This window comes from Cyprinodon tularosa, unplaced genomic scaffold (assembly GCF_016077235.1).
Source record: "Cyprinodon tularosa strain WSP-4 unplaced genomic scaffold, ASM1607723v1 ctg572, whole genome shotgun sequence".
Classification (NCBI taxonomy): Eukaryota; Metazoa; Chordata; class Actinopteri; order Cyprinodontiformes; family Cyprinodontidae; genus Cyprinodon; species Cyprinodon tularosa.
Window position 1 is genome coordinate 380,239 of NW_024039310.1, and position 27,916 is coordinate 408,154.

At 38.1% G+C, this 27,916-nt stretch overlaps 1 protein-coding gene across 3 annotated transcripts in view; it reads left to right on the forward strand.

Annotated features, from left to right (window-relative positions):
- The window catches only part of LOC119797156 (CD2-associated protein), an 86,313-nt gene that overhangs the window by 54,924 nt on the left and 3,473 nt on the right, over window positions 1-27,916 (forward strand). For all 3 annotated transcript variants that reach the window (XM_038306112.1, XM_038306113.1, XM_038306114.1), the window contains 7 exons: window positions 2,699-2,761; window positions 6,296-6,416; window positions 9,102-9,211; window positions 13,256-13,374; window positions 17,004-17,087; window positions 22,693-22,877; window positions 23,149-23,212. In XM_038306112.1, coding sequence (XP_038162040.1) covers window positions 2,699-2,761; window positions 6,296-6,416; window positions 9,102-9,211; window positions 13,256-13,374; window positions 17,004-17,087; window positions 22,693-22,877; window positions 23,149-23,212 — 746 coding nt within the window. The remainder of the gene's footprint in view (window positions 1-2,698; window positions 2,762-6,295; window positions 6,417-9,101; window positions 9,212-13,255; window positions 13,375-17,003; window positions 17,088-22,692; window positions 22,878-23,148; window positions 23,213-27,916) is intronic.

The following is a 27,916-nucleotide window of genomic DNA, read 5'->3' on the forward strand; positions in this document are numbered from 1 at the left end:
CTCCTTCCTCTCGGGGTTTCTTCAGATGTTCCCAGTTTTGACATATGTAACTCCACTGGCATGTTTTGGGTCCACTTTAAGCCAGGGCCATTCAGGCATCTTCCAAAAAACAGTCAACAGGGAGGTGTTAGAACTGATTTTTCTAAAGCTGCATTGGTTTTGTCAAAAGGCTTGTATTTTTGTCAGCATGAATGAGCAGGTGTTCCACTCCAAGCTTTCCCTTGGGCCCTGAACTCTTAACTGAGTCTATAAGGATCCCATCAAACTGAATTAAGACAGTCTGCAGCCTCCAGGATCTTACCAACACTTCCATGTAGTTGCATCGTAGCATCAAAAGGATATTTTTTTTCTTTCTTGACATCCTCACTTTAATTTGACTTTACTTTCTACATTATTCCCTTACAGCCACCATCAGCCGTTGCATTTCCTAATTCTGCAGAGTGGTGCCTGACTTTACACAAGTGAATAAAGTGAATGTGATTGGTCAATTTTAAAGGGGGCGGGATCGTTATGGCGGAAGGTTCGCAAGCAAGTTTGATTGTGGCTGGTTTATCGGAAGCATCATGCTAACCAGTTAGCAACTTAGTGCTAGTAGGTTCCCAATGGGAAATTCCATTGGGACCAAGTAGCACTAAATTGGTGACTTAGAAACGACACTGTCAAGGAACGCTATGGACAGAGGAAACATGCAAGAGGAGGAGAGTTTAGTGTCGGAGGTCGTGGATGAGTCTCCTCCATCATACATTTTTTATATAGATGAGGAAAGCGGGGATGAAGATGTAGTGGAAGAGGACGCCAGGGCGGCAGAAGCTTGGTTTGGTGTAGAAGGCTTCCAGCCGTACATGTTTGAGCCCTTGCCTCGCAACGCTGCCAGTTCTGTTAGCTCTACGCCTGCTGAAGACACAGACGTCCATCCCCGTGAACACTGGGACGGAACTTAATGGGAAAGGAAACTATTCTTATTTCGACCGTTGCGTATATTAGCTGCGACATATGAATCAAGATGCTATAACTGAAAACATTTGATTGACAGATGACCATTGATATATGATTGGCCGAATTTAGGTGTTCAGGCTGACGAATAACTAACTGGCCTGAATAAGATAACTGAAAAAGAAACAACACAGATTTTAGACAGGATTTTATTAAAAAATAGAATTTTTTTTAAATTTTGGGAAAATATCATCTGATAAAGAGTACATTTATATACATGTTTAAGCCAGAATGATTTGACATTTAAATATGACTTACCTACAACTTTAAGCCTTGCTGTTTAAAAGTAAACATCATAAATATATGTTTCATATCAGCAAACAAGACCTTTTTTCCCCTCCTAGTGATTTTAATCTGGTGCAGGGCTAAATATATATTTTTATATTCTTGGGGTTTTTACTGATCAGTTTGAGCAGATCACAGTAAGGCTGTGGATTTATCTGAGCTGGATTGGAAACATTAATCAATATGAAACTATTTGAGCTGTTGCTGCTCTCCATCATAACTAAACGCAATCCCACAGCTTCCCTTTGACAGTCTGACTGGTAGAATTAGCGTTCCAGCTCTATTAAAAAAAAAAAAAAACAGAGGACCTCAGAACCTGTCTTTGTGCAATTTGGAGTGGTGTGCACTTCTTCACATCTCTGACCTCTGTTCCATTCAGCTTGTTCTGCAGCATTTGATCTCTTTCAGCCAATAAGAGACGAGCGCTTCACTTTGTGGCCAGTTGTTATAAATAAGTGACACCTGCTGCTACAAGGCTCCTCCACTTTCCAATTTCCATCCAGATTCCCACACTTTTCAGACTTGTTTACCTTCAGATTGACTCTACAGAGCACTATTTATGAAAAACCAGCCGCCACAGAAACAGTTTCTACCTCCATCTCACACTCTGAACACCAACAGTCTGACTGGTACCACACACTTTGCACTAATACGGTCGTTGGTTCCTCTTTTGTAAAAGCATATTTATATATAGATAACAAAAACAAAACGAAACCCAAACATTTCAATTCCTTTTTTTTTTGACAGTTTTAACTGAAAATGTGATCAAATTGGAACCAAAGTCAAATTTCCTGGCTGTGTACACACTTGGTGATTAAATCTATTTCTGGGGACCCAAATGATGTTTGAGGCTCCACAATATCACTACACAAGTTTAATGCAAGTTCAGTTTTAGCTTCCTTCCTCCATGAAATAAAAGGAGAGAAAATACATGTATCATCTGCATAAAATTGGATCTTCGTCGTGAGGCATAAAATATAACCTCATGATAACATTTATCGTCCGTGTCGAACAAGATTTTCACTTCCAGAGCTGAGATATATTTACATTATCTTAGAAAACAATTACAGTATATGCTATAATTGCTTACTGTAAACCAGTGCTGCCACTTTTTGAGGTGCTAAAGGCTCAGAAGCATTGAGGTTTTCCTGTTTGCTTCATAAGCAGCGCTGTGTTTTCACTCATACCGTGCTACACATGCACTTTGCTGCAGTTTACTGGGGGCTTCCAAGACAACTGTTTTTGCTCACTTCCTCTTCTTAAGACATTTACTGGATGCTTATGCGTATGATGCTAACTGGTACCTGGCAGCAGGTTTTCTAACATGTTAAAGAACAGACGACGGGGCGCTGTTCATTCTCACTGTCGCGTGTTGAATGAGTTGGGTCGCTGACAATCTGGACCATGTTTCGTTTTTCAGCTTCCAAGCCAGAACTCCCCAGCGCTGAGAGGAAGCCTCATCTCCCCCGGCCAGAGGACAGAGGTACAGCTGGATTCCCCATCCTGTCTCTTCTCATCCTTCCATCTCTTTATACCGCCACTGACATTTCTGTCCAATTTCAGCTCTCTGGGCAATAAATAATCCTCCGTTTCATCTGGGTCTTGTTTGTCATGCGTTTCTATATTTTCCTGTTCCAGATCTTTCATCCTTAAGAGAAAACACTCTTGTGATGTTTCTCTTTGCTGTCGGCTTCAGGCCTCTGTCCTCTTCCAAGCTTCCTTCTGATAACCATAATTTCCAAATGATTTATTATATTACTGACTTCTATTCTCAGTGTAAGAATGGATATAGAAACATTCACACAACCTTTGTTAGAAATCTTTCTATTGGTTTTATTGAGTTTTAGTTATGTTCAGGTAGTTAAAATTTAAATTCGACTGTTATAAGCTTCATTATGGGAATGAATGGATTTGAGGTTGGCTCAAAAAACTCACATTTTCTTCCTTTAAGCTGTTGTCAAAATCGTAAGTTGATCAGCCTGAGCTGAAAAAGATAAATGGGACTGGTTTGTACAGAAGTAAGGTGTTGGTAGTTTTTGTTGTGATTAAAGCAAAATCTTTCACTTGTTAAATTTCAACCATAATAAAAATGGTGTGTTATAAACCTAAACACAAACTTGAAACATATTTACGGTGTGACTGAACTGACCTCATATATATTGGAAAAGCAACTGCTGCAGTTTTGGATATTTAATTACTTGATGCATAATTAAGGAAGAAAACTGCAGAGAGCTGATGAGGCGTGTTCAAGAAAATGAGTGACAGCAGGCAGAGGAAGATTATAGCCTCTATTATTATAGGTTTTCTGTATTTCAACATATTTATTTAATAGATTTTTTAGTTTTAAAATTTTAAATTGCAGTAATATTTTTTTTAAACCAGCTACAGTAATTTTCTCGCCATAGCTACATATAATATCTAAGGTTTCCAGTCCTAGTTGTAATGAAACACTGTTGTGGAAAATGAACATTTTTCTCTACACGTTTTGTTGAAGGATGTTCAAAAAGAATGTTGCTCCAAATGTGTTCAAATGTAAAAAATTTTGAACATCCTGCACGTTTTGTATTTTTCTTTTTTCTCTACAGTCACACTGAGAGTCGATCGATCAGATAGTAGCTGGTTGATGAGCGAGATCTAGCCTTCGTTAGAAATGCTGCCACTCCTTCTGTGTTTCTCTCAGCCAGAAATGTTTCCTTAAAGCGAAGGAGATATATTTTGTAAAGTAGGGAAAACTGTTTGGGTCTTTTTTTTTTAAAGCACACTGACCTGCAGTGTGCAGTTTGAACTTTAGGAGTGATATGAACTTTCCTCTTATCCTGGTTAGAGATGCACCGATCCGATACCTGGATCGGATATCGGCTCCGATACCGAATAATCAGCTGAATCGGATATCAGTGATTTTATATCAGAGATCTAATCCAGAGCTGTTTACATAGAACTATTACTTCTTTCTTTTTGCTGATTATTTATTAGAAAATAATATAAAGTTTATTTTTTTTTTTTTGTACATTACTCAACTCAAATTTTTATTAGAGGGGGTCTAACTGTTCAATGTTTTATGTGTATTTCTAAAAGCACTAAAAATAAGGTATAAAGAAATCCTGGAAATGTTCTTCAGGTGATAAAAGGCTGACTTTACTGCCTTTATGAGCCTCTGAAGGTTCAGGTCTGAATCCATCATGATTTCAGCTATGATCAGTTGTTTATTGTTGTAATAGCTGCAGCTATTTGCTAATCTGGATCTCTTCTCCTGTGGATTATTACCTCAGTTAAAAACATTTACTAAAAAGTATTAGAGTGCTTATTCTTGTGAGTTTCCTTAGCTGTAACTACTTAATATTTAGGGTTTTGGGAGTTTGACAGTGTTTGCATAGAAATAGCTCAAAAAATATATATTGGTTTATTCATTTGTTCCATTATTGTTATTCTGTAAAATGAAGTTAAAAATAAATGCAATCCAGAAACAAAACTTTTAAAACAATTTCATTCAACAAAATGGAAAAAAAAGTTTTTGTGTATAATGTTGCAGTTTACTCAGAATTTTTTTGTTCCATTTATTTGTTGTTTTTTCATATTATCATTATTCTAAAAAACATTCTCTTTTTTTCGTTGCACTTTGTATTGTAATTTAGCTTTTTCTGTCGTGAGGAGCAAAGACAGTTTTATGGATACATTGAAAAAATAGAAATTGAACATGCAAAATTTGAAAATAAAAATAAAAAAATTTATTTAATCTGTGAATTGAAATAAAAGGACATGTAAAAAATAAAAATATATATATTTGAAAAGACAAAGTCTAAGAAAACATTTTGTTTAATTTTTGGATTGCATTTTTTCCCCCCCTCAAATTTCAAATGTTTATTTTCAATTTTTTTTAAAGCTTTGTTTAAAAGCACTGCTCTTAATCATCCCTAACATCTCAGCCTAATTATTCATAAAGTGCATTAAGTAACATGTTTCTCCTCTCTGGTAGTTCATGTTCTCACTCTGAGATAAACTGCTGAAACATTCTTTCATTGCTCGTGATCTTTGCGTCCTCTGTGTAGTTTCTGTTAGGTCTGACCTATTCGCTCTGCCTGCTCAGTCCTTACATCAGTCTGGGGAATCTGGAGTCTTTTCTCTGAATCTCTAAAGGCTCGTTTAGGTGTGAAGCAGATTAACAGCTTTGTCATTGGAAAAACTGCTTACATTCCTCCTTAATGCAGAATCCCCGTTTCTAAGATCACCTGCTTTACATTCTGTGATGGTAACAAACTGCTTATGTTTGAAATGTTCTCATGGCTCTTAGAAATGCATTTTTCTACATGTGGATGATTTTTTGCGAATGTTTCAAAAGACCCGCCCTCTCCACTTTAAAAACATAAAAAATAAAAATGCACATGCACAACCCTGTACCCGCTCACGAGAGGAACGCCTATTAAACTGGGGCGAGAGCGTGCATGAGTCCATTTCTCCTGCTGCACGATCTGTTTAAAAGTTGCTGTTTGCATCACTAATACAAGCTTACTTTCCAAAAGAAGCATTGCAATTTTTTCCACTATGTCACTGGTAAGTGAAAGGTGGGACAAGCACGTAGGATGCCTTACGTAAACATTTCACCAGAATAATTGACATTTACCTGGAAAAAAGAATATTCTTCAGTATACCTTTAAGACATCTTTTTAGAATAGGACTATTTCAAGCAAAAGTTCACTTAAAGTTGGGCTTAGAATTAACATCTAAACCCAACTTTGAGAATGTTCTTATGGACAAAGGACATTCTTTTTCAAGTTAATTGAAAAAGCTTCCTGGATGGGAAGAGAAACGTCTTCAAACTTGAAAACAAAGTCCAATGGATGTTTTTAGTTTTCTTTTTTTCTAACCTTATTATCCTTTATTCTTTTCCTCATCTTTTAGCTCTTCTCACATAAAAAGAAGCATCTCCTGTCGGAGTGTTGCTGTGCAATTAGAGGCAAAAAGGTGAAGCAGTTTATTTAATCACTGAAATCATGTATTTATTTCTGTGTCATCTCCACAGGCGACAAGCCCACTCCAGAAGCCAAACCCTACAAGCCCCCCGCACCCAACCCACACAAGAAGCCGGTCCCTCTTCCACCCAAGAAGCCAGAGAAGCCCATTACTCCCTCATTAAACCTCAAGTATGTGCAGTTTTCTGGTTATGCTGCTTATCTGACTGACCTCTGGGAGGCTGAGCTGCAATATGTTAACAGGCTCCTGTCATGTAATGCATTCAGCCTAATGCCACTCTGGGAAATAACGGGCAAAGCTTCAACTAATCTAAGCCCCTCACAGCTTTTTAAGAGACCTCTGACGTTTCATCTTTATGGCTGCTGGTTCTCCATCACTGTCAGCTTATGGTACATAATGACAAAACATGTTTTAGGAATATTAAATGGGCCAAAGGCGCACATCCATAACATAAAGGGATTATTTCTCAACAGTTTAATAGATGTGAAAAGGACAACATGTTCTGCTCAGCCCGGGATTAACGATTGTGGCACTTTAGGTGTTCTGGAAATTCAGTCCAATGTGGAACCAGACTTGTAGTGTCCAAAATAATCTCTTATATCTAGAACTTTTTTTTTTTTCTCGATGATGCCACACAAGGTGGCAAAGAGGGTTTTGCCTCCATTAGACCCAAATGCTGTGAATTTACATTATTAGAGCTTCAATTTGCCGAATTTCAGAACAAGAGATTTTTATAGAGGGAGGCTGGTCGTCAAGTCAGGCTGATATGACACACAGAGAACTACAATCTGGCACTTGCTGCTAATTAGCTCTCCTTTGTGTGGTTTTTGGCTTCTCCACTTTTGTTAGGACAATTGATGTCCACCTTGGTAGGATTTTTATCAAACAAGCCTGTTAACCAGATAATATTAACTGTTAACAATCAGAAAATGTTTCAATTTATATCTTAGGTTTATGAGTTTAAATCACATTAATCTTAACTTCTCAAAACGGAGACCAACTTCAAACTCATTCTCAGCTAATATTTGAAGTCAGAATTCTGTCAAAGTGGCTGAAAGCTATGTAAAACACAAACTTAAACTACTCCGATCGCACGTTTTCAACGTTTTATGTGCAGATTGAAAACCACGAGACGTGAGTTCATGATCCTTTTCCTGCCTTTTATGCGCCTGTATCTCCTCCTTACCTGCGGACCTGTTACTTTACACTAATGCCAACTTTAATCACTTTGATGGAACTAATCCGTTATAGTAAACTGCCTGTGATCGGCTACCTTTCAGAAAATCCCTCTTCTTGAGGCGGCACCTTTTTCTTCCTGCTAGCAAGGTTAGCAAAGCATCTTCAGGCTAGTAGGTGTTGTCTACATATGTAGCAAATGTATCACCCAGCAGGATGACACCGTGCTTCTGTACGATGTTCTGCTGATTAATGTGAAAGATGAAAGCAAGTTGATTAAAACCAGAAAACACATAAAGTGAGTTTACAGGGTTTCCACGGGTCATTATATCATTAAAATATAATTGTTTAAATTAAGGCCTTAATTGATGTTAAAATTCATTAAATGTGATTGTTGTGGCATTTAAAATGCTTTGGAAAAAAAAAAAAGTTTATAAAAACAATTTATATATTTGCGCTGAACTGCTTCTGGGTGATCATAAAGCCGTATGTTCAAGAAAGAAGCTGAAGACGGAGAAAAAGCCAGAGAATGGGAAAATGCTCATTTCAACAAAAGTGGCCAGAAAACGAGGAATTTGGGACATGGTTTTATATGAGAGTCATGGATATGTATTGATGGCATTAAAATTATTTCTAAGAGCATTAAAGGAGCTTTAAAAAATTACTCTTATAAACTCTGGTTTAGTTTTATAAGCTCGTAGTCAACTGGGTTATTGAGCCAGTCTCTGGCTCGGCCCCTGTTCCAGCTAGGGGCGCTCCCCTCACTGTGCTCTGCAGGGCTTGGTCCCTTTCCTTTCTAGTAGAACAGTGGTCTGCAACCTGTGGATCCAGAGCCACATGTGGCTCTTTGGACCCTCTCCAACTAAATGATGTGCTATAATAAATACCAGTATTAAAAGCTTTAGAGTTTGAGATTAAAAGAACCAGAAATATGTTTTAAGAGACATTTTTCTTTGAATTAGCTTGGAAATTATTTGTTTTTAATATTAATTTAAAAGCTAAAATGCATTAATTGTTGATTGTTTAAGATGGCAACTAATGTCCTATACAAGATTAAAAAAAGTTTTTTTGTGTCATGTTATATTTTGTGGCTCTAAATAAACTTTTAAATGGTCAGACTTGGGGCAAACGGCTCTTTGGATATGAAAGGCTGCAGACCCCTGTCCTAGAAGAACCATACACATCAACATAAAACAACTTTATCTTTTCCTTTTTATGTGACGGCAAATAAACAGCAGTTGGTGATGGAATAATATTCTTATTATTTGAAGAGGGATCCTGAATAGAGAAGTTCTGCTATGTCCTGCTGGATGGATTTATTCTTTATTGACAAGGGCACACAAACTGACAATTAGTCATAATCTACTGAATAAGGTTTGCTTTGTGTTCTGCCACCAAGAAGGCTAAAAACCTTCCATTTCTTTTTGCAGCTGTATGTTTTGTTTGTTTTTCTCTTTAATAAACCATTCTATAGATGTTGCTGACTGTAGTTATATCAAGGAAGGACTAGAGAACACATTTGGGCTCATTCACCATTTATACATGGATTGATTATGATCAAAGCTTAAACACAGTCCACCAACTGAAAATGTTTACATTTTTATTTTATGGTATATCTAATATTTGTCCTTCATGTTTTATTTAACATGCTTCTCCTTCCGTCTTTCTTTTGACTGCAGGCACAATGGAGAGGTGCCTCCTACACGACCAAAGTCAGAGTTAGAGCCAGTATTGCCAACGAAACAGAAAACGCTGTCTGGAGACTTTGGGGAGAAACCTTCTGATGCAGGTAAGTCACCTCAGCCATCCAAATCCTCCCTGCTTCAGTGAGTTATGGATTTAGAGAGTATGTACTCAACTGGTGTCTCGAATCTGTTTAGTCTTTTCCAACAAAACCTGTTTCCAAAAAGCTGTTTTCTTTCACGTGTGTCTGCTGCAGCTGCAGCTGATTAAAGTATGTCAGACACTGCAAAATTTGAAGTCAGTTTTTCTTAGATTAAATGCATTTTCCCTGGATTTGAGCAGGTAAGATCATTTGCTAAAGGGTTAGGTAACCGTTTCATCTCTAATTCGTTAAGCAGGACTGAGGGAGAAAGTGGCTGTTCAGCTCCTGCAGTAGTGGTAGCCTTGTGTGTAGAGAAACCACCTTTCTCCATAGCAACAAGTACTCCAGCTTGGAAGTCATCTCATGTCTGGCACGATATTTTTTCAGATTTAGACATCTAGGGTGTGTTAAACAAGGCTATCATATGAGATTACAACAGGATGAGGATTTTTATCTTCAGTAAAATGTATTCATTACTAAGTAGCATTTACCTACAAAAAGAACTGATACAGATATTTTTGTCCTGACCTACTTGGTTTTCTGGAAAAAAAGAATCAATTATTCCATCTGCTGCTAACATATTAAAATGTTTATTTTAAGAGAATAAATTAAAAATATATTTAAAAAAAGGGGCTCTGCTTTTTATAGAGCAGTGCTGAGATTATTAACAGATTTATTTCTAGACATAAAAAAGTGGTTCTCTGGTTTCCAACTAATAGGAGGCAAACCTGAAAGTATCGACTTAGTATAGCCCATGCTTTGGTCAAATAGTATCTAGAGAAAATAAAGAAACCGCCCTAATAGTTAGTGATGCTAACAGTGTTAATCAATGATTAAATACAAAAGATGTAAATAAAACCACCATTTTACTCATATATACACCCAGTAGTTGTGTTGTTGACCTATTGATGTAATTTCCCTCAGTCTCTCGGCTTCATGTAGTCGAGCCTACTTCTAAATAAGGAGTTACTAAATTTACAAACTTCTTACACCATCTTCTTTAATAGAAATTAGGTTCTGAAAGTCTAGCGCATTTCCCAATACAAACACACAAACACTATCTCTCAGTCTATACTTCTGCTGAAACACGGACATGAACACACCACCAAATCAAACCCAACAGAAAATAATTCAGTAAATTGCTGTCAGTTTTTCAATTCACAAAAGCGCGAGTATGGACTCGTGTTTTCGCCAAGTATATTCTTGAGAAGAACAAAGAAAAGTATGGAATCTGAGAAAAGGGAGCATGCAGCATAAATATGGGTCAATTGGAACAGAAGCGTACTGATGACATCACCATAAAATGGAGCTGCATTTTACCTCTTGTTATTAATAGTCTCTAGATAATAAATTCTTCTTTTTCATTTAGTGCATAAAAATAATGAACACAGTCAGATAAACATAAATCAAATGAACATTTTGCAAAATAAAATAAAAAACTCGCCATCAGAGCCAGCGGTCCTTCACACACACAGCTATGCCGAAAGACGGCCGCTGCAGACGGGCTAACGCTAGCCCTGGCTGCTGTTAGCCTCGGAGGTCCGCTGGTTGCTGCAGTCCTCTCAGCATCGGAACTTTCTTTAAAATTATGCACTAAATGAGTAAATGGACCATATAGTGAAGCTTAAAAGTGTAATGTTTAAATCTCAAATGATCTTTAAACATAGTTTGATTGAACAGTGTTGTGCCATAAACCATGATCATAATTTTGAACATTGAGAACCAATGTCCACAGGTCCCCTCCTGGAGGTGTGCCTTGGCCCCATGGAGCCAGTTGGCTGAGATGGGGTTGCAGAGCAGAGAAGAGAGATCTCACAGCTGTTCATGAGCAAAACTGCTTCCTCTTCTCTGGTTATCATGTTACGATGAAACATGGACATTGGTTCTTATCGTCCAAATTTATGATCATGGTTTATTTCACAAGAGCAACAGAAAAGAGAACTCTTTACTTAATACTCTGAGCTCTGTGAGCGCTCCCCTGGTAGCTGCTGCTGCCGCAGTGCATTCTGGGACAGCTGTCAATCTCAAGCACAGACAACTCTGCTCTGATGCATGCTGGGTAAAGAGGGAGGGGCGAGAACATAATCCAGGGACTTTGTCCGTTCTCAGTTTTCTTGTTGTTGTGAATTGGAAGAGTGTAATTGCTGAGGCTGATGACGTTTCACGAGTACATGAGAACGCACAAGTACACATATTGAGGAACTGCATTTCTTTCAGTTATTATTACTAGTGGTCTTAATGGCTGGTCTCCCGCATGAAACTGTTCTCTGGTTTCCATGACGTCACTTTATCCACTACTTAGCACAAGAACTTCATTCAACCCTCATCTAATCAAATTGATTCATTTCTTTAAAGACACTAAAGTAAAAAAAAAAGAAAAGACGTCCTTTGTTCCTTCATCCCTGAAGGAGCAGAGATGTCTGCAGCACTTGTGTGAAGCTAAAGTCAGAGTGAATGAAACCAGGCAGCAGCAGACTTCACTGAGGAATAAATAGATTTGGGACTAATGTTTTAAGAGCAGGAAAGTGTAGTGATAAACGGGGACAAATGGGAGGCTGAGAGGTCACAGTGGGACGACATCACAGATGGCTGAATGAGGCCGACCTGAAGGCATGTCATCCCTTAGAGATGTCTCCTCCCGACAAGCAGCCGGTGAAGGTGCTGAAACCGCTCCACACAAAACACTCACTCACACTTGGCGGGTGAACATGAAAACTCAATCATTCCTGCAATTACAGGCAGAGCTTTCTGTTTGCAGGCGATTACTGCAGAGTGGGTGCAAAGTGCTGTGGCAGGCTGCAACAGAAACACGTTTTATTGAAGAGCTCTGAGGGACTCCTGCTGTTTGTCACATTGGATGATCTTAAATTGATACCTCGCCATTCTAATAGAAATCTGCTGGAAAAATATAATAAAGTATTAGCGTTTTTTATTTTTATTTTAATAGCTTCTTCTTCATTTACTGCAGGAAAAAAAGCGATTTTCATTCCGAGAAACTGAAATATTTCCAATTATGTTTTAATTTCCTTTTTTCAAGGCTGTTTTTTTTTTTTCATTTGTAGCAATCCTTTATAATGGGGGAAATGCTTAAAGTGTTGAAGGATTGTTGACTTTAGCCTAATAGTATAAAAAAAAATCGTGGTGGAAATGAATTCATCTGTAAAGAATGAGAGAAATTCAAAGATGCTAAAATTAGAGGAAAGTTCTGGAATCTGTTCACCTTATCAGCCAATGCAGACCAAAAAAACATCCACCATCTGCTGTTTAGTGTTGATATAAGTTTATTACTTTCTTCTACAATCTTCCTAAATGTTTTTTCCAGCATTAATATTTCACCTCTTGCTGATCCAAATCATGAAATGAAAAAACAACCGGTAACATAGCTTTGAGATTACAGCCTTTACTTCTAAGCTAAGAAACTCATGCCTGAATGGCGTTAATGACCTAAATGGGTTTTCCTAGGTGCAAAAATGAGACCCTGCATGGAGGTTATTTTTGTTTTTTAAAACATATTATTTGTTTACAATTCAGAGACTGAAGTGGAGGAAAGCAGTACTAATGCAATAAAATACTGCTGACCAATGAAAATTTGTCCAAGCTGTAGTAAACTATGAGCGATGGTTAAAATCAGCAGACTTTCTCAGAATGCCCCATAGAGACCTTACTTATCTGCCAGTATATCCTTTTGGGTCCCCATGGGGCTTTGTTTTATACTGAACCAGAGAAAACTCCCAAAACTTAATGTGACTCCAGATGAACACCTTAGCTAAATGGGTACTTTAGTTTAAAAATCTTCAGATCCACATTCTAGACTTGTTCCTCTGCTGTCACATTTGCTAATTTAAGTAGCAGCCAGGAAATAATCTGTCTGCAAGCTGAAAGGCACTCATATGTAATGAAATGAAATTGGTTGTGTCACTTCACCCTTGGATGTACTTTTTAGTCACGACTTCCCTCTGCTGTGTCCTTTTCCTTATCTCCACGTCTCCTCATCTCATCTGCTTTCAGGAGATCTGATGAGTTTTGATGACTTGTCCGGAGCCTCCGAGAAACTCACTCACCCAACGGCTAACAGACCAAAGATGCCTGGCAGGAGGCTACCGGGCCAGTTTGTCACGGGACAATCGGTAAGGATGATTTTACAAAAAAAAGGCGGGTGTGTGGGGGTTAGTTCCAGTTTAACCCATTTAGGCCTAAAACGCCTGGAAAAAACACCTTAAAAACCTATGGCCGATTTTAAAAAATCCCCCTAAAACCTGAAGTTTTTCTGTAAATTCAGCAACTGTGTCAACGCCTAGTAAATTATTGATATCTCAGCTTCTGTAGCAGATAGAACTCAAAATATATTTTATCTTTGAAATTCTTCCAAAAAAAAAAAAGTGAAAAGCAGTAATAAAAAAAAAAAATAAAATTCAACCTTTTATTTTTTCCATATGTGATCATGTCTTCATTGAGAATGTGCAATATAAAACGTTTTTAAAATAAAGAACAAACATTACATAAATAACTATCTGATCATTACTTATTAACAGTATTATTATGCATAATAATGCATATGTCTGTTATAAATTGCATACAACTTACCTCCAGATGGCCACAAATCTGTCCCGGGACATATTTTGGGGGAACTGCGTCCTGAAGAGAGGTTTACTCTGTCGCCAATAATCTCTTCGTACTGGCAACACAAGAAGTCCCATGCCCATACACAGCCCAATAAATGTCTTCATCTCCGTCACAGTCACGGGTGACCACTTTGCCATCTTTGCTCTTGTTGGAGTTTGGTTTGTTTGGTCACTGTACCTATTCGTCTCGGTAACAAGATGCATCCAAAGTTCTTCATTAAAAATATGCTCAAATGCCTGCAGCGGTGTGGCGTCTGCAGGCAAATCAACTTTCACTCCAGGTGTGCGGATGAAAACACTCCGTGCATTGCGGTGGTAGTTCGATTGGTTCAGCGCGTTCAAAGTCATCATTTTCATCTATACCGTCATCAAAGCCGACACACTCCTCAAAATCACTGCCTTCCGACAACTCTTCTCTGTCAAACTCCTCCATGTTTGCTTGAAAAAAACTTCTTTCTTCTTGCTTGACTTATATGCTCTCCCGGCGTCAATGGTAGAATTACGCAACAGCGCCCCCGACTTGAATGGTAGAAATGCGGTAATGCTTTCCCGGCCTAAATGGGTTAAAGCCTGTGGCCTTCTTACAAAATACTTTAATTAAAAGGAGCAAAGGGAAGATTGATGAAATGGAAACACTTATTTTTTATTTAGAAGATCCTGCAGCTTACCTGAACCTTAGGAAACTTTTAAAAATACTATAACTATTAACTTAACCATGTTTAAATGGACATAATGTCTTGTAACTATAAAGGAGCCCAACATGGTTAGATGGAAGGAGAAGGTAAATGGCTTTCAGCAGTCTGTAGTTTGATACCCCTAAAGCAAACCCAGTTTTCATTAGTAGTCTCCTCTCTACTTTGTAAGGGTCATGGCTCTGATTTAAGGGCTTATACTTCTGCGGCAGTGTGTCGCAGTGAGCTTGCCGCAGATATGATGCAGATATTTTGGATTTATGCCCAGCATGAAGCGTGGTCTGCGCTATGATATTCCACGCCACAATGCGAGAAGGACCATCACGAACTAGCTGTGGGTCTAGTTACGGCAGAGGAAGTGGGGTAAAGTTTGTGCAACAACGGAGAGACCTGAGGGCCAAAAATAGTGGGGATCCAGGTGGGAAAAGGGTCCCAGCCTTCTCGCACACCTCGCTCTTCTAGCTGGTCCAACGTCAAGAGTCGTTTTCCACGATGGCGGTCATACAAACAAAATGAGCCGGTAAGGTACCAAACAGGAAATACGCAGTGTAGTGCGAATGTAAATTTGACCAATCAGAGGCCTTCTGTCTGCAGTCACCTACAATTTGGAAGAGGTGCACCAGAGTGTCTGCGGAAGGGGGGGGGGGGGGGGGGCATATATGCGTTAACTGTGACGCACACGCAGACGACCTGGTTTCTGAGCATAAACCAGCTTTTACTCTTGACATAAAACAAACCCAGAAAAAACTCCAAATGTACAGAGACAAGACTTTTGGGTAAAACTGAAACAGGGCGAGGAATGCATTAGTTACTCTGGAGGAGCTGCACAAACCTGTGGAGGAACCCGACAGTTCTTGGTTTTATGGAAGAGAGGTTAGATTGAGGTAGAATCAATTGGATCATTAGAATACAGTTTCAGTCACATGAGACTAAATAAAAACTTTTTAGTTTGTAACCACATGTGGGGGAATAAAAAAATGCTCCAAGGTGATAGGAAGGTATATGAAGCTAATTAGAGGAAAATCCTGATAAGAAAACAACTAAGATAAAGGTTCATCAAACATAAGAATTCCAAAAAAGTAAAAAAAAAAAAAAACAATCCACTGTACTTGGTTTCCAAGTTTGAAGATATTTGGCTTCCCATCCAGGAAGCTTTTTCAATTCAAAAGGTCAGAAATAGCGTTGAGTTTGACAGTGGCCCAAAGCTTCAAACTGAGTGCTATTTCTTACATTTTCAATTGAAAAAGCTTCCTGGATGGGAAGCCAAACGTCTTCAAAACAGCCAAGCAGCAGTGAAAGGGTTTAGATCAAAGCCTAGTAGTGAGTTGGAACAGCCCAGTAAAAGTCCAAATCCAACTTAGAATCTGTGACCAGACTTAAAATGTTTGGATTCAGCTGCTAAGATAGAGGTTCTTCAAAGAGAAACGGGCAACATTTGAGTCTTTAGTTGAACAGATCTAGTAGACGTATAAACGTTTAGACATGTACTCTCCAGATTTAGATTTAAAAACTGAAGTATTATTGCCCCACCTCTTTACAGTCCTCAGCAGTTTGTATTGATCCATCTCTAAAAGTCTTTGTAAAGTATAATGACGATGATGGATAAAAGTTGAAAAATATCAGATAGTTCCTGGAGTATAAATTAAGGCTGGGGAATTAATCTATGAATCAAATCATTTATATATGAAGATTTAATATTTGGAAATTATGGATTTATTTCTTTTGGCTTCAATAGATAAGAGAGGCCTCAGCCCTAGTATAAATCAATTTAATAGACTTTATATCTGCAGTTTTTAGATTGCATTGATTCAAATCTTTCTCTTCTGAATTAAACTTTAAAGGCTGTCCCATTAAAAATGACCTCAGAAAGGCTTAAATTAGGTATTCAGGTAATTCATCCTAAAGTTTACATAACTTCTTTTCAAAGGAATTAAAGTCCAGAGATAATAGAATGAAAAATGTCATTAATAATGTCTGACAGAAATATTTGTTGCACCTTTTACGCTGCTAAGCTGTTAGATTGGATTTGCTCTGCAGAGCTTTAAACACAATGAACTAATTATATGTGTGACTGATAAACAAAAGGTGCGTCGGATCTGTTTTTGAGTTTGCTGAGGGTCCCGATGCCAGACGTCAGGTTTAATCACGTTGAGGTTCAGAGGAATTCAAAAACACTCAGCCTTTGATTTTAAATGCTTCTAGCTTAATCCTTATGTAGCTTCAGAAAGGATCTCTGTAAATTGTTTTGTTTTATTAGTAACCAAAGAGGAAGACGTTGAGACTGTGGTTAGAGCAGAGTATGGTCTTTGAGAGAGACCTGAATTAAGTCTTTCTATGGCTTTAGAAAAAGCTCCCAAAATATACTGGGATGTTGTCTTTTCAGTTAGTAAAATGAAAACCATATGAAAATCGCCCGATGTCAGACAAAATGTTTCCTTGCAGCCTCCGAAGGACGTGGCTGCAGAGAAATCCTTCAAGTTTGATGAGGAGGATAGTGCCAAACCCAAGCCAACAGAACACAAAAAGGTAAGCAGTGTGTCGGTCCATATATTACAGAAAATGATGATCCTGGTTCATGGGGGCAGAGCTAATGTGTTTATTTCTATAATAAATTTAATTTGGAATTAAAAATGTCTTCAATAGCAGGAAGGTTTGAGCCTTCATCAGCATCTTACAGTTGCATCTGTCTTTTCAGGGTGGATTTTGTCCTTCTAAGTTTTTTATGATTCATAAATGTTTTATTGGGTTTAAAAAAAAAAAAAACACTATCGGTCAGCTTTTACTAGACAGATCAGTCATGTGAGAATCCTTTCAAACCTGCAGAAATACAAATTTAAGTATCTGAATTGAATTGAGAGTAAAAAAATTGTGGATCGGTGTATCCCTATTAAAAAGAGAGGAGGAGAAAAAACCACAATTAAATTCTGTCCAGTGTTGTTTGGACAGAATAATAATATAAATTGTTACTTTTATAGTTGTGAAATTGTGTGGATGCAACCAAATGTTGTGCTGGAGGAAACCCGAGACAATTCTTTAAAAATCTTTACATTAAAGGTACATTGTTACATGATGAAGTCTTTTAAACGTATATGCTAGTAGCCCTTTCTGTTTTATACTAAGTTTTTCTGAAAGATTTCCACCTTATGTTTGCTATTTTTGTATTTAACCCTTTGTTTTTGCTCTGTTTGTTAGTAAACAAAGCTCATCTTGTATATTTACAATAACAAAGGAGGTACAACACTGCGCAGGGAGTAAACAAGTACCCTACTATGGCTTCTATGGCTAGCACCTCCCAGAAAAGTGTGGAAATAATGAACAAAAAGTCTAAGATATGGAAAAATGTATTTTAATAGCAGAGGTATAAAACAGGGACGATGCTGTGAATACAGTATGAATGTTTGTGTTTACTGAAGCAGGAGCTAAAGCTGCTAAGGTGTTTGGATGTGGCTGCTAAGTTAATGGATGTGTGACTAAACATCCTTAATAATACAGTATATAGTGATAGTAATGCTGTTTTTAGTCTCTCCGGTTTAGGAACAGAGGAAATTCTATATAGATTGGTTGTTTCTTACCTTAATAATGTATCTCTGTTAGCATTTGGTTGGAACATGAATTTTCTTTTCATTAATGTTTGGATAGGAGTTTCTGGGAAAGATTTACTAGAACTTAAAACTGCTGTTTATCTGAAATCAGCGGGTTAACACGGGTCGACCAGCTAACCAATCAGCATTTGGCTGTGGTAAGATTTCTTATTTTAGAACATAGTTTTTTCTATTCAAAGATGTTCAAACATTCCCTTAATATTTAGATATCTAGAACTACAAGCCAATGCTTTGGTCACTTTTTTTATTACTATAATGATCAATTTTCTTATAGGCTCTAAGGCTTTATATATACATTTCTATTTTAGAAAAGGTAAATGTAAACTAGCTCCACAGGGGACTCTTTTAAGAAACTATTAAGCAGATAAACTCTAAGCTGGTTTTGATGTAAAAGGTGATTAAAGAAATTACGTACAGTTGCAGTCAAAGCTAGCCCCTTAGCTATCGCTTGGAGAGAAACAGGACTATGTACTGAGAAACAGGCCCAACTCTATAATTTCTAATCAAAAGGTGTTGATGGCAGCAGAGCAGCTGCAAACGGTCTGCTGGGAACGGCTCTGCTTTGGCTCTCTGCTGAGGTCCGGTCCAGTCAGCGGCTCAGCAGTCAACACGTCATTCCCAAATAAATAAATAAATGCTCACAGCTTGCGGTTGTGATAGCCTTACGGTTGGAACAACCCTTGGGAAGACTATGAAAATGCTCCCCTTTCTCTGAGGTGTCGATGGGATTTGAATTTCTCTGTACGTCCATTTCACCCACTGAATTATTGTTATTCATCTATTACAATGGAAACATAGTTTTGCATTCTATGACCCATTTAAGTTAGAGGTTGAACTAATAAATACCGCAGAATGGGAGAATAGAGATCGAATAAAGTAGATTGATGGAAAGTGGTACCCGTTCCATTAAAAAGGAATGTTTTAATCCTTTAAAGTAGACAGGGTGTCTGCTTCACAGTCTAAAACTGGTAGTTGTTTCCACAGGAGAGGAGCCTGATAACTAAAATATATGCCTTTTATTCTACATTTAATTTTACTTTTTGTTTGAGAAGTGCTCTGTTAGGAACGTAAGGAATGATCAGATCCCTGATATGAGCTAGAGCTTGAATATTTAGGAAAGGATGTGTGAGTCGATACAGCCAGCAGATGGGGGCAACGATGTCTGTCTGCTGGTGAGGCCTGGTGCAAAACAATCTTTAAAAGTTGAGAAAGTAAAAGTAACTGCTATCAGGAAATACGCTTTGCATGCATTGCTTTATTTTATGTATGTTTTTTTGACAAGACCCCCTTTTAGATGAAACTTACCCCGACTGATAACGTCTTAGTCAAACTGTTCAGATAAATGATTCTGCCTTTTTAGTTTGGTAAATATTTTGCTTCTTGTGTACATAAACTATGCTGTGTTATACAGAATTAAAAAAGATTTTTTTATTTGATTAGATATATTTTTATTTTATGAAAGATTGCTTTTTTTATTCTTCTGAGCTGTTTGAGTCACAGAAGTTTCTAACTTAACATGGCAGCGGTGTTTGTTGGAAAAACTCTAAAGGTATCGAAAGGTTTTTCTCCACCAGCGTGAATCACACTGACCAGTTAAGTAATCCCCAGCGGCATCGGGAGCCTGTAGAGGAGGAGGACGAAGCAGCACCCCCTGCAGCTCCATCCTCCACCTCAGCATTTTAATTAACGGTCTCTGATGTTATCCGGTCCGGATTGGTCATGGTCAGCTCAGTCGCATCACATGTGGCTGCCGAGCTGGAGGCTGAGCGGCTGCAGACGGGCCAAACGCGCTGCAGTCAGAAGCGTTGGCTGCAACAGATGGAATCCTCCTCCATCTTCTGACCTTGCTTTACAGGAACATTTTAACCCTGCTTGACATTGTATAAATGATGTGGAGGAGTTGAATTGGCTAAAACCAAAAGAATCCTTTTTGAATTTAGATCATTAAGTTGAAGTGAAGGATTTCAAAATAAATCAAACAATTATTCAATCATTTATTCTACTTGCATCTCACAGTTGCTATCAACTGTTTTTTCTTCTAAATTGAGTAATGATCAGTTTTAGCAAAACATTAAAGCAAGTTTATCTTTATAACAAGTTGATCTTTAGTCAAATAAATATATCTGCACTGTTCTAATTCTATTGTTTTCCAATTCACAAAAGGCGACACAGGCTTGTCTTAACCATAACATCAGGATGCAGATTATCAGGTCAAAACAGGTTCAAAGTCTGATATAATTAGAGAAGCCATTTGCACCTTTTCAGCTATTCACACCTCTCACTGAGGCCCTTTCTGAGGGATCCGCTCTCAGTTTATGTGTAAATAAACAAAGATGCACAGAGTAAGGTAATAGTTGAGAAAGAAACAGCCCATTGACGGCTCTGCTGTTGTTTCCAAACCATCTCAGATACATTCAGTCTTTTGAAATTCATTATTACACAATAATCGATGTATGAGTCATTTTGAGCTGATTTCCAGCTACAGCTCTACACAATGCACAAAAGTGCTCTGAATGCAAAGTAATATGAGACTCAAACGGCATGCTTGGCTGTGCAACCCATCAGACTACATGGAAAACTCAACCATTTTTCACTTAATTACGAGGCTTATTTAAAGACAAACTCAGGTAGCTGTTTACACACTAAAGATGAATTTAAGATGTATTTACCAGAGGATCTGAGTATCGCATGAGATGGTTGAATTAAAGTTGTGAGACAGACTGCTGACCTGACTGGACAGTCATTATCACCCAACACTAAAATAATCAGTTTAGGAAGGCTTATAGATACAGTCCTTCCTGCCTACCTCAGGGTCCTGGAAGTGTACGGTTCCTGAAGAGAATGAATACTGCAGCAAATCATCCTCTCTTCAGAGGGGAGGCTATGCTGCAGCCTGTTCTGGTCCCTGATGGTGGCAGCGCTTATCCAGGTAGTGATGAAGGTGGACAGGATGGACTCCATGACGACAAAATGCTGATTTCATAGACATGAGCCACTCCCGTAACATTCCTGATGTCAAAGATATAGTGGAGGACTTTTTGCGAAATTTTGAAAACTCTTCTTAGGAAAAACAAAACAAACGCATGCATAACCCTGTACCTGCTCCCGAGAGGGAACACCTATTAAATGCATGCGAGAGCGTGCACAGGCCTATTTCTCCTCGTGCATGGTCTGTTTAAAAGTTGCGTTGCTGTTTGCATCGCTCATACAAGCTTACCTTCAATGTTTCCACTATGTCAGACTCACCACCGGTAATGATGGACAATTAGGAGGACCACTTATTTAGATGATGCAACTGGAAAAAGAACATCCTCCACTATACTTCTAAACCACTGATAAAGCAGAGGCATCAGGAATATATTGCCTGGACTAAGAAGAGAAAGAAGTGAACTGTTGCTGAGAGGTCTGTAGGAATTGAAGTTCCCGTGGAAGTCCAGGTCCCAGAGTCTAGAGGAAGAGTGACGGACACACAGCCAGGATTAATCAACACCTCCTGTAATGACTGCTGATAAGACTCTATCATGGAGCAGAGCTGTACAGTAGCAGTAATGGTAGCATTCATTATGGCCCTTCCCAGTCAAACGCCAGACGAAAGGAAGCCCACTTCCCTGCAACTCCCAGCAAAATCCCCTCCAACTTCCAGCCCCTGGATTGACCCCCTCTCATATTTCTTTACTCTGACTCCACCCTTTCACTGAACTACAGGATCTGACCAGGAGATAAAGCTTCTCTTTAATGTCCACAAATCAAGACAGAATATTTTAGTAGAAAGATTCATGTTTAAAACGGAATTGTAGGGGACCAGCCATGTATGCTGATGTCTTTACAGCTGCTTTTTGTGTCTCTGCTTCTGTCTCCTTGAACCCCAGTCGGCCTCGGCAGATGGCCGCTCACACTGAGCCTGGTTCTACCGGAGGTTTCTTCCTGTTAAAAGGGAGTTTTTCCTCTCCACTGTCGCTACAAGCATGCTTAGTGTGAGTGATTGTATTTGAGTCAATGAGTCGATGCAATCAACTGGTTCTCCTTAGATAGAAAACTTTGTATCAATTTGACTGTATGATCTGGTTGAACTGGAAAGTGCCTTGAGATGACATGTGTTGTGAATTTGGCGCTATATAAATAAACTGAATTGAATTGAAGTGAATCCTCCAAACCAAGCTCTCCAACTCCGCTATTCCTGCAAAACTTCATCGACCCTCTTATCATTTTATGGCTCTTTTGCTCTTTAAATATTCAGATTTTCTACACTCCACAAAACTAAACCCCTTAAATTTTATGTGTAGTGAGTAATAAATCTTCATAAAATTCAGGTTTCAGTTTTTAGATTTCAATAGAGTTTGGGTGATGTAGTGATTCATAAAAATTGAGCTTTACCGATTACCTTGTCTTCTTTTATAATGAAGAAGTCAATCAATAACATGTTGAGTATTCACCCCTCTTTTTTAAATATGCCAATATTGTTACACCTTAATACTCTGAATGTGATAAAAGTATCTACAGTATAATTGTCTTCTGTCCCTCTTCTTCAGCACTCGCAGCCTTCCAACCAGTCTCCGCCCCTCCATAGGCCCTCTGAAGCCAAGCCCACCCCCAACATGGACACCATCATCTCACAGAACAGCAAATTCCACGCAGAGCCGGAGGAGCAGAACGAACTGAAGTACCAGATAAAAGAGCTGCTGTTGTCTGTGGAGCTGCTCAAAGCCCAGCAAATGTAAGGCAGCAGGATGTGTTTGAGTCTGGGGTTGCCCAGGAAACTCCACAAAACCAATATTATAACCTTGATAATGCATGTTTCAAATGAAATCTGCGTTAAATTGATATTAGTCACACTGAGAACTCTAAAGTGGTTTTGGTCAGAAAAAATACTTTGATTTGCACACAAAAAAAAGGGATTAATAACGAACAGAGCGGGTTTATATTGTGAGTCAGAAGTTTGCCGACACATCCTGATCGGTTTGTTTGTGCGTCTGTCTTTTTTCCAGGAAAGAGATAGCAGAGCTGCGACGAGAGGTGGATGAGGAGCGGCTGAAGCGCTTAGCCCTGCAGGTAGCATTGATCGCCCCAAGGCCCACACGCTGGGCTGTCTGCATTCATTAAGCCGTCAGCTTCAACAAATATTGATGCTTTTTATTCGCGCTCACAGAGCAGCTAAAGTAAAAATGATCCTGAATGTTACTGAGACAGTGGAGAGTTTTGAGCAGCCTTCCTGTAGAGCGTTTGGGTGGAAACAGGAGATTAGTTAAAGCTACAGTGTGTAATTTTTAGCGACATCTAGCGGTCAGACTGCAGACTGTAGCAACATGAACATCTCCCCCCCACCGCTTCTCCCCCCCAACAGTACGGCGAGCGTTACGGGACAAAATGCCTTCCACGACGTCCGCATCACCTACCTTCTCAAGTGATGAGGTTTGTTTACATAGATAATTTTAATACTGCCATCTACTGTTCAGTACCGTCTCAGTTCATCTCTCTCAACCTGCCGTAGTTACTTTCGAGCGTAATGGGCGATCTCACAATCGCTAGTTTGTTGGCTCTGGGCTGCCGTAGCGCAAAGATGTCTGCCTCCATGGCTGCGAGACCCGCTCCTATGTAATTATAAATAAATAATTCTAAGGCAACACAAATATTAAGGTTAAGAGGCTGAGCTCGTAGATGATGATAAATAACATAGTTATGTATAATATATTACATTTCTGACTGTATATCCCTGTAATTATTACACACTGTAGCTTTAAGGACAGAGGAAACAATCAGTACTTTTATGTAGCCATAAAGTTTTTTAACTGTTATTTTATATAATAGAGCAACAATACGATGACATTTTTCTAATGTAAACTAAAAAGGTTTAGATTGTGGAAGTTCTGCTCATCGTTTACTAAATGCCTAAACCTCACAGAGATGGGATGTACAGCATAAATGAGCATCCATGTTTTTAAGTCTTGCCAAATCCTTAATCTGATTTGATTTGATCTGCTTGTAAAAAAACTAAACTCGAGTTTTTTACCTAAATATCGTTTATTAAACCTCCTGTTTAAAGACATTGCTAGCAGCACAAAGTCTCTCCCAGCACCTGGATTAAACTAAAACAGAGCTTAACCATCTCATCAAAATAAGGTGGCTAATAGTCTGACAGCATGTCAGAGCAAATTAACCTGTGTTTTAATTATAGTTTCACTTCTCTCTACAATGGAAATCATAAGTGTTTCACTTTTGTTTTTTAATTGTTTTATGCAGCAGACTAATGACTTCCTGTTGTTATCTTTTAAGTTTGTCTAGTTTCATAATATGTATGAAAGAATCTTTTTTGTTTATTCAATCAGTATTTAATATAGCAGACACAATAAGTAGTAATAATATACTAAAATGTTTTTCATTCTGCATATTGTTAATGGAAATACAAGAATAAGCTAGGGTTAAAAGAAAAATGGCCACATGTTTATAATTATTAATCAGTCAAGAATTAGTACATTTAATATTAACAATCCCTATAGAAACCCATACGTTTCTGTTTGCAACTTGATAAAAACAAACAATAAAAAAACATAGCAAGGTTTGAATATTTACTTATGGCTCTGGCTTAGTCACATCTTCTAAAAATTTATAAACATTTAGTCATAGTTTTGAATAGAAAATCCCTTTATTGTCCCACAATGGGGAAAATCTAGTGTTTATAGTAGCAAAAAGATTATAGAAAAACATTGTCCTACAAATGTGAACCTTAGGAAATTGTATAAGAATAACATACTAAATTTATAAATTCTGCAGAGAAAATTCTGTGTTAATAAAGGAATAGTCCACCTCAAATAGGAAGAACCCATGCACTTTATAGCTCCTAAAACATTCCTACAGTTTGGATGAAATGCTTTATAGATGAGATCAGTTTAAACGCTCTGATTAACCGGTTAGTATTTGAAATATTTAGTCTCTGAAAGTGATGCTTCCGCTTTTTGAGCTGAGAGATTTGCAGGCAGACAGAGCTTCTGTTCAGCCCCTTTTAGGAGTAAACTGTCAGACATACAGCCGTGTTTGTTGACATGGCGACCCGGATGGCACTGCCAAAACCCAGAAAAAATGCTTTTTTTGGGTCACACTTCCACTAAATGCATTGTTGGGTTTATTTCCCTTCAGTTTGTTGAAACAAACATGTCATGGTCCCTCAGTTTGTTTCCAACAGGGATTATCACTTCTTAGAAGTGTACTCTGTAGCAGCCATCTGCCTTTTGTGAGCATTTACGTCACTAACCTCCTATTTTCTCCCAGTCGTCTATGAGACGCCATGTCAGAAATCGCCAAAAAGGGTTCAAGCTGTGAAAATGTTCTTCCTTCAGTGTATAAAGACCAACCATTTTTCAATGCTCATAATTTTGTGCTTTATTGTCAAGATTTTTTGACTACTTAGCTGTCGCTTCATTCACTGATCAGCAGAGAGGGAGCTGCTGGGGGTCAGAGTTTTGTCCAACAGCACGTCTAGGTGGAAGATGAAAATTATTCTAATACCAGATTTATCAGAATATAGATTGAAAAGAAGTTATTGGCTCTGGTTTCTGATGTCTGTTGTTCCACATTCCCCAAAACATGAGGATCAGTTAAACAGTCAGTCTGATCCCCTCCTGCATGATATTTGCAGCGTGGGGCTTTTTAAACGTGTGATATTTACAATCAGGGCAGGAGCATATCTGCGTTAACTGGTTTATGCTTGCTGAGCATAATCTATGCTTCAGATACCACACACACTCTGGCATATCAGAGATCTTCTCCTTTTCCTCCATCGCAAAATCTGACGTTTCTTCAACTGCGGGAAAATAAATAAAAAATAAATGCCAGGTAGAAGCATATGCTGCCACTCTTGGACTTTGAGCTAAAGCTTTATCCTCAGGATGCAGCATAAAGCCGCTCACTGCGCTCTAAGCTAATAGGTTTGATCCAGCAGAGAAATTTGTTCTACAAATTTCATGAAAAATGAAGGTGATTATTTACAACTGCAGTTTAATTTAACCCTTTATAGGGCAAGTTACCTTTTTGCATACTCCTTACAAATTGACTCCCCTCATCCCTGAGTGAGCTCTAGAAGCACAAGATCTATATCCAGCCATTCAACAAAGATGCTGCTACATGGCTGTACATCTTATTTTGGCATTTGAACAATTAGATGAGCCCTTTAATAATATATTACCCACTGTAAATTAAGTTGGAAAAAAAAGAAGTAAAAAAGCCAAGAAAAAAAGGTAAAAAGCTAATTGAAAAAATAAAAAGGAAAGTTAAAAAGTTAAAACAATTATATTTAGGTTTATAAACTAAAAAATGTAAGTGCCAATATCAGCATTAATGCCTCTAAGGTTTTGTGTTTCTTTCTCTCTGAGTGTTCTTCATGATTTTTTTTTTATAGAAGCACTTTTGTTATTTTTCTAAATATATTCGGGCAATTTGGCGTATCTTGTTATTACATTACATACATATTTTCCATCAAAATATCCATTTATTCTTAATGTTACAAAGATAATAAGGTCTTGTCCTGGATTCCAATAACACTATTGGCTTGACATTTTAATTTTCAAAGTATTTCACTGAGAACCCTATAAAGGGTTAACTGTTGACAGGTGTGGCTCTATTAGCCATTAGCCTACACTACTGAGAGCAAGTAGAAGTTAATAAGAAAGAAGACATCCGCCGCCGAGCACGCAGCATAAATATGGGTCAATTGGAACAGAAGCGTACTGATGACATCACCACACGCTCTGCTCGTCTGGAGCTGCATTTCACCTCCTGTTATTAATAGTCTCAAGATAATAATAATAATGAACACAGTCAGATAAACACAGAACAAATGAACATTTTGGCAAATAAAGCAAAAAAAATCCACCACCAGAGTCAGTGGTCCTTCACACACGGTTATGCAGAGAGGGCTGCTGCAGACGGGCTAACGTTAGCCCTGGCTGCCATTAGCCTCGGACGCACAAGTACACATATTGAAAAACGACCATCATTTTCTGTTAGTGTACAAATTAAACATTTAGATGGCATGAAAAAATATCCATAAACTAAATCCTTTGATGTAATCTGGTGCAGTAAGCCATGGTTCAGGCATTAAAGCTTTCTTTCATATCTGAGGGGCTGAGCGGCCAATGCTAAGCTGCTCATAGCTAGCCGTCCATGTTATCACAGTAAGAGTGATAGCGGGGACTTTTGTCTTTATTTTCCGTTTCAGGATCAAAAGGAGATTTAAAAACCAGCATTTAATGCTTGGTTCTAGCCTTGCTTAGAGCACACATAAAAAAAAAAAAAAAGATTTTCTTCTACCTAGAAACAATCATGGAGTCATTCTGGATGTGATATTTGAACCTGGATTTAGCATCTTACCTTAAAGATTAGCATGGTTAGCATAACTTTTCTGACCAAAAAAGGCTTTTTTTTTTAAAAACCTTTTTTATTCCAAAGTGGGGCATGCGCCCCCTGAGGGGGGCTCAGTGTAATTGCAGCGAGTAGTGTTAAAATTGGACTGAATCAACAATCAATTTAAAAAGAAAATTATAGATGAAAATTTTTACTTTAATTAAAATGTAAAAAATAAAATAGTTAATAGTTGTAAAAACACATTCTAAGTGGGAGATTTCTGATTGTAATTTTTTTCAGGTTTTACTTCAAGTGACTTTTCTTTGATTAACCTTCAAAAACTTTGACTCTTTTAATAATTAAAGGCAGACATCATTTAAATGATATCAAAGGTTGAGAGTTTAACCCAGAGAAAGCCTT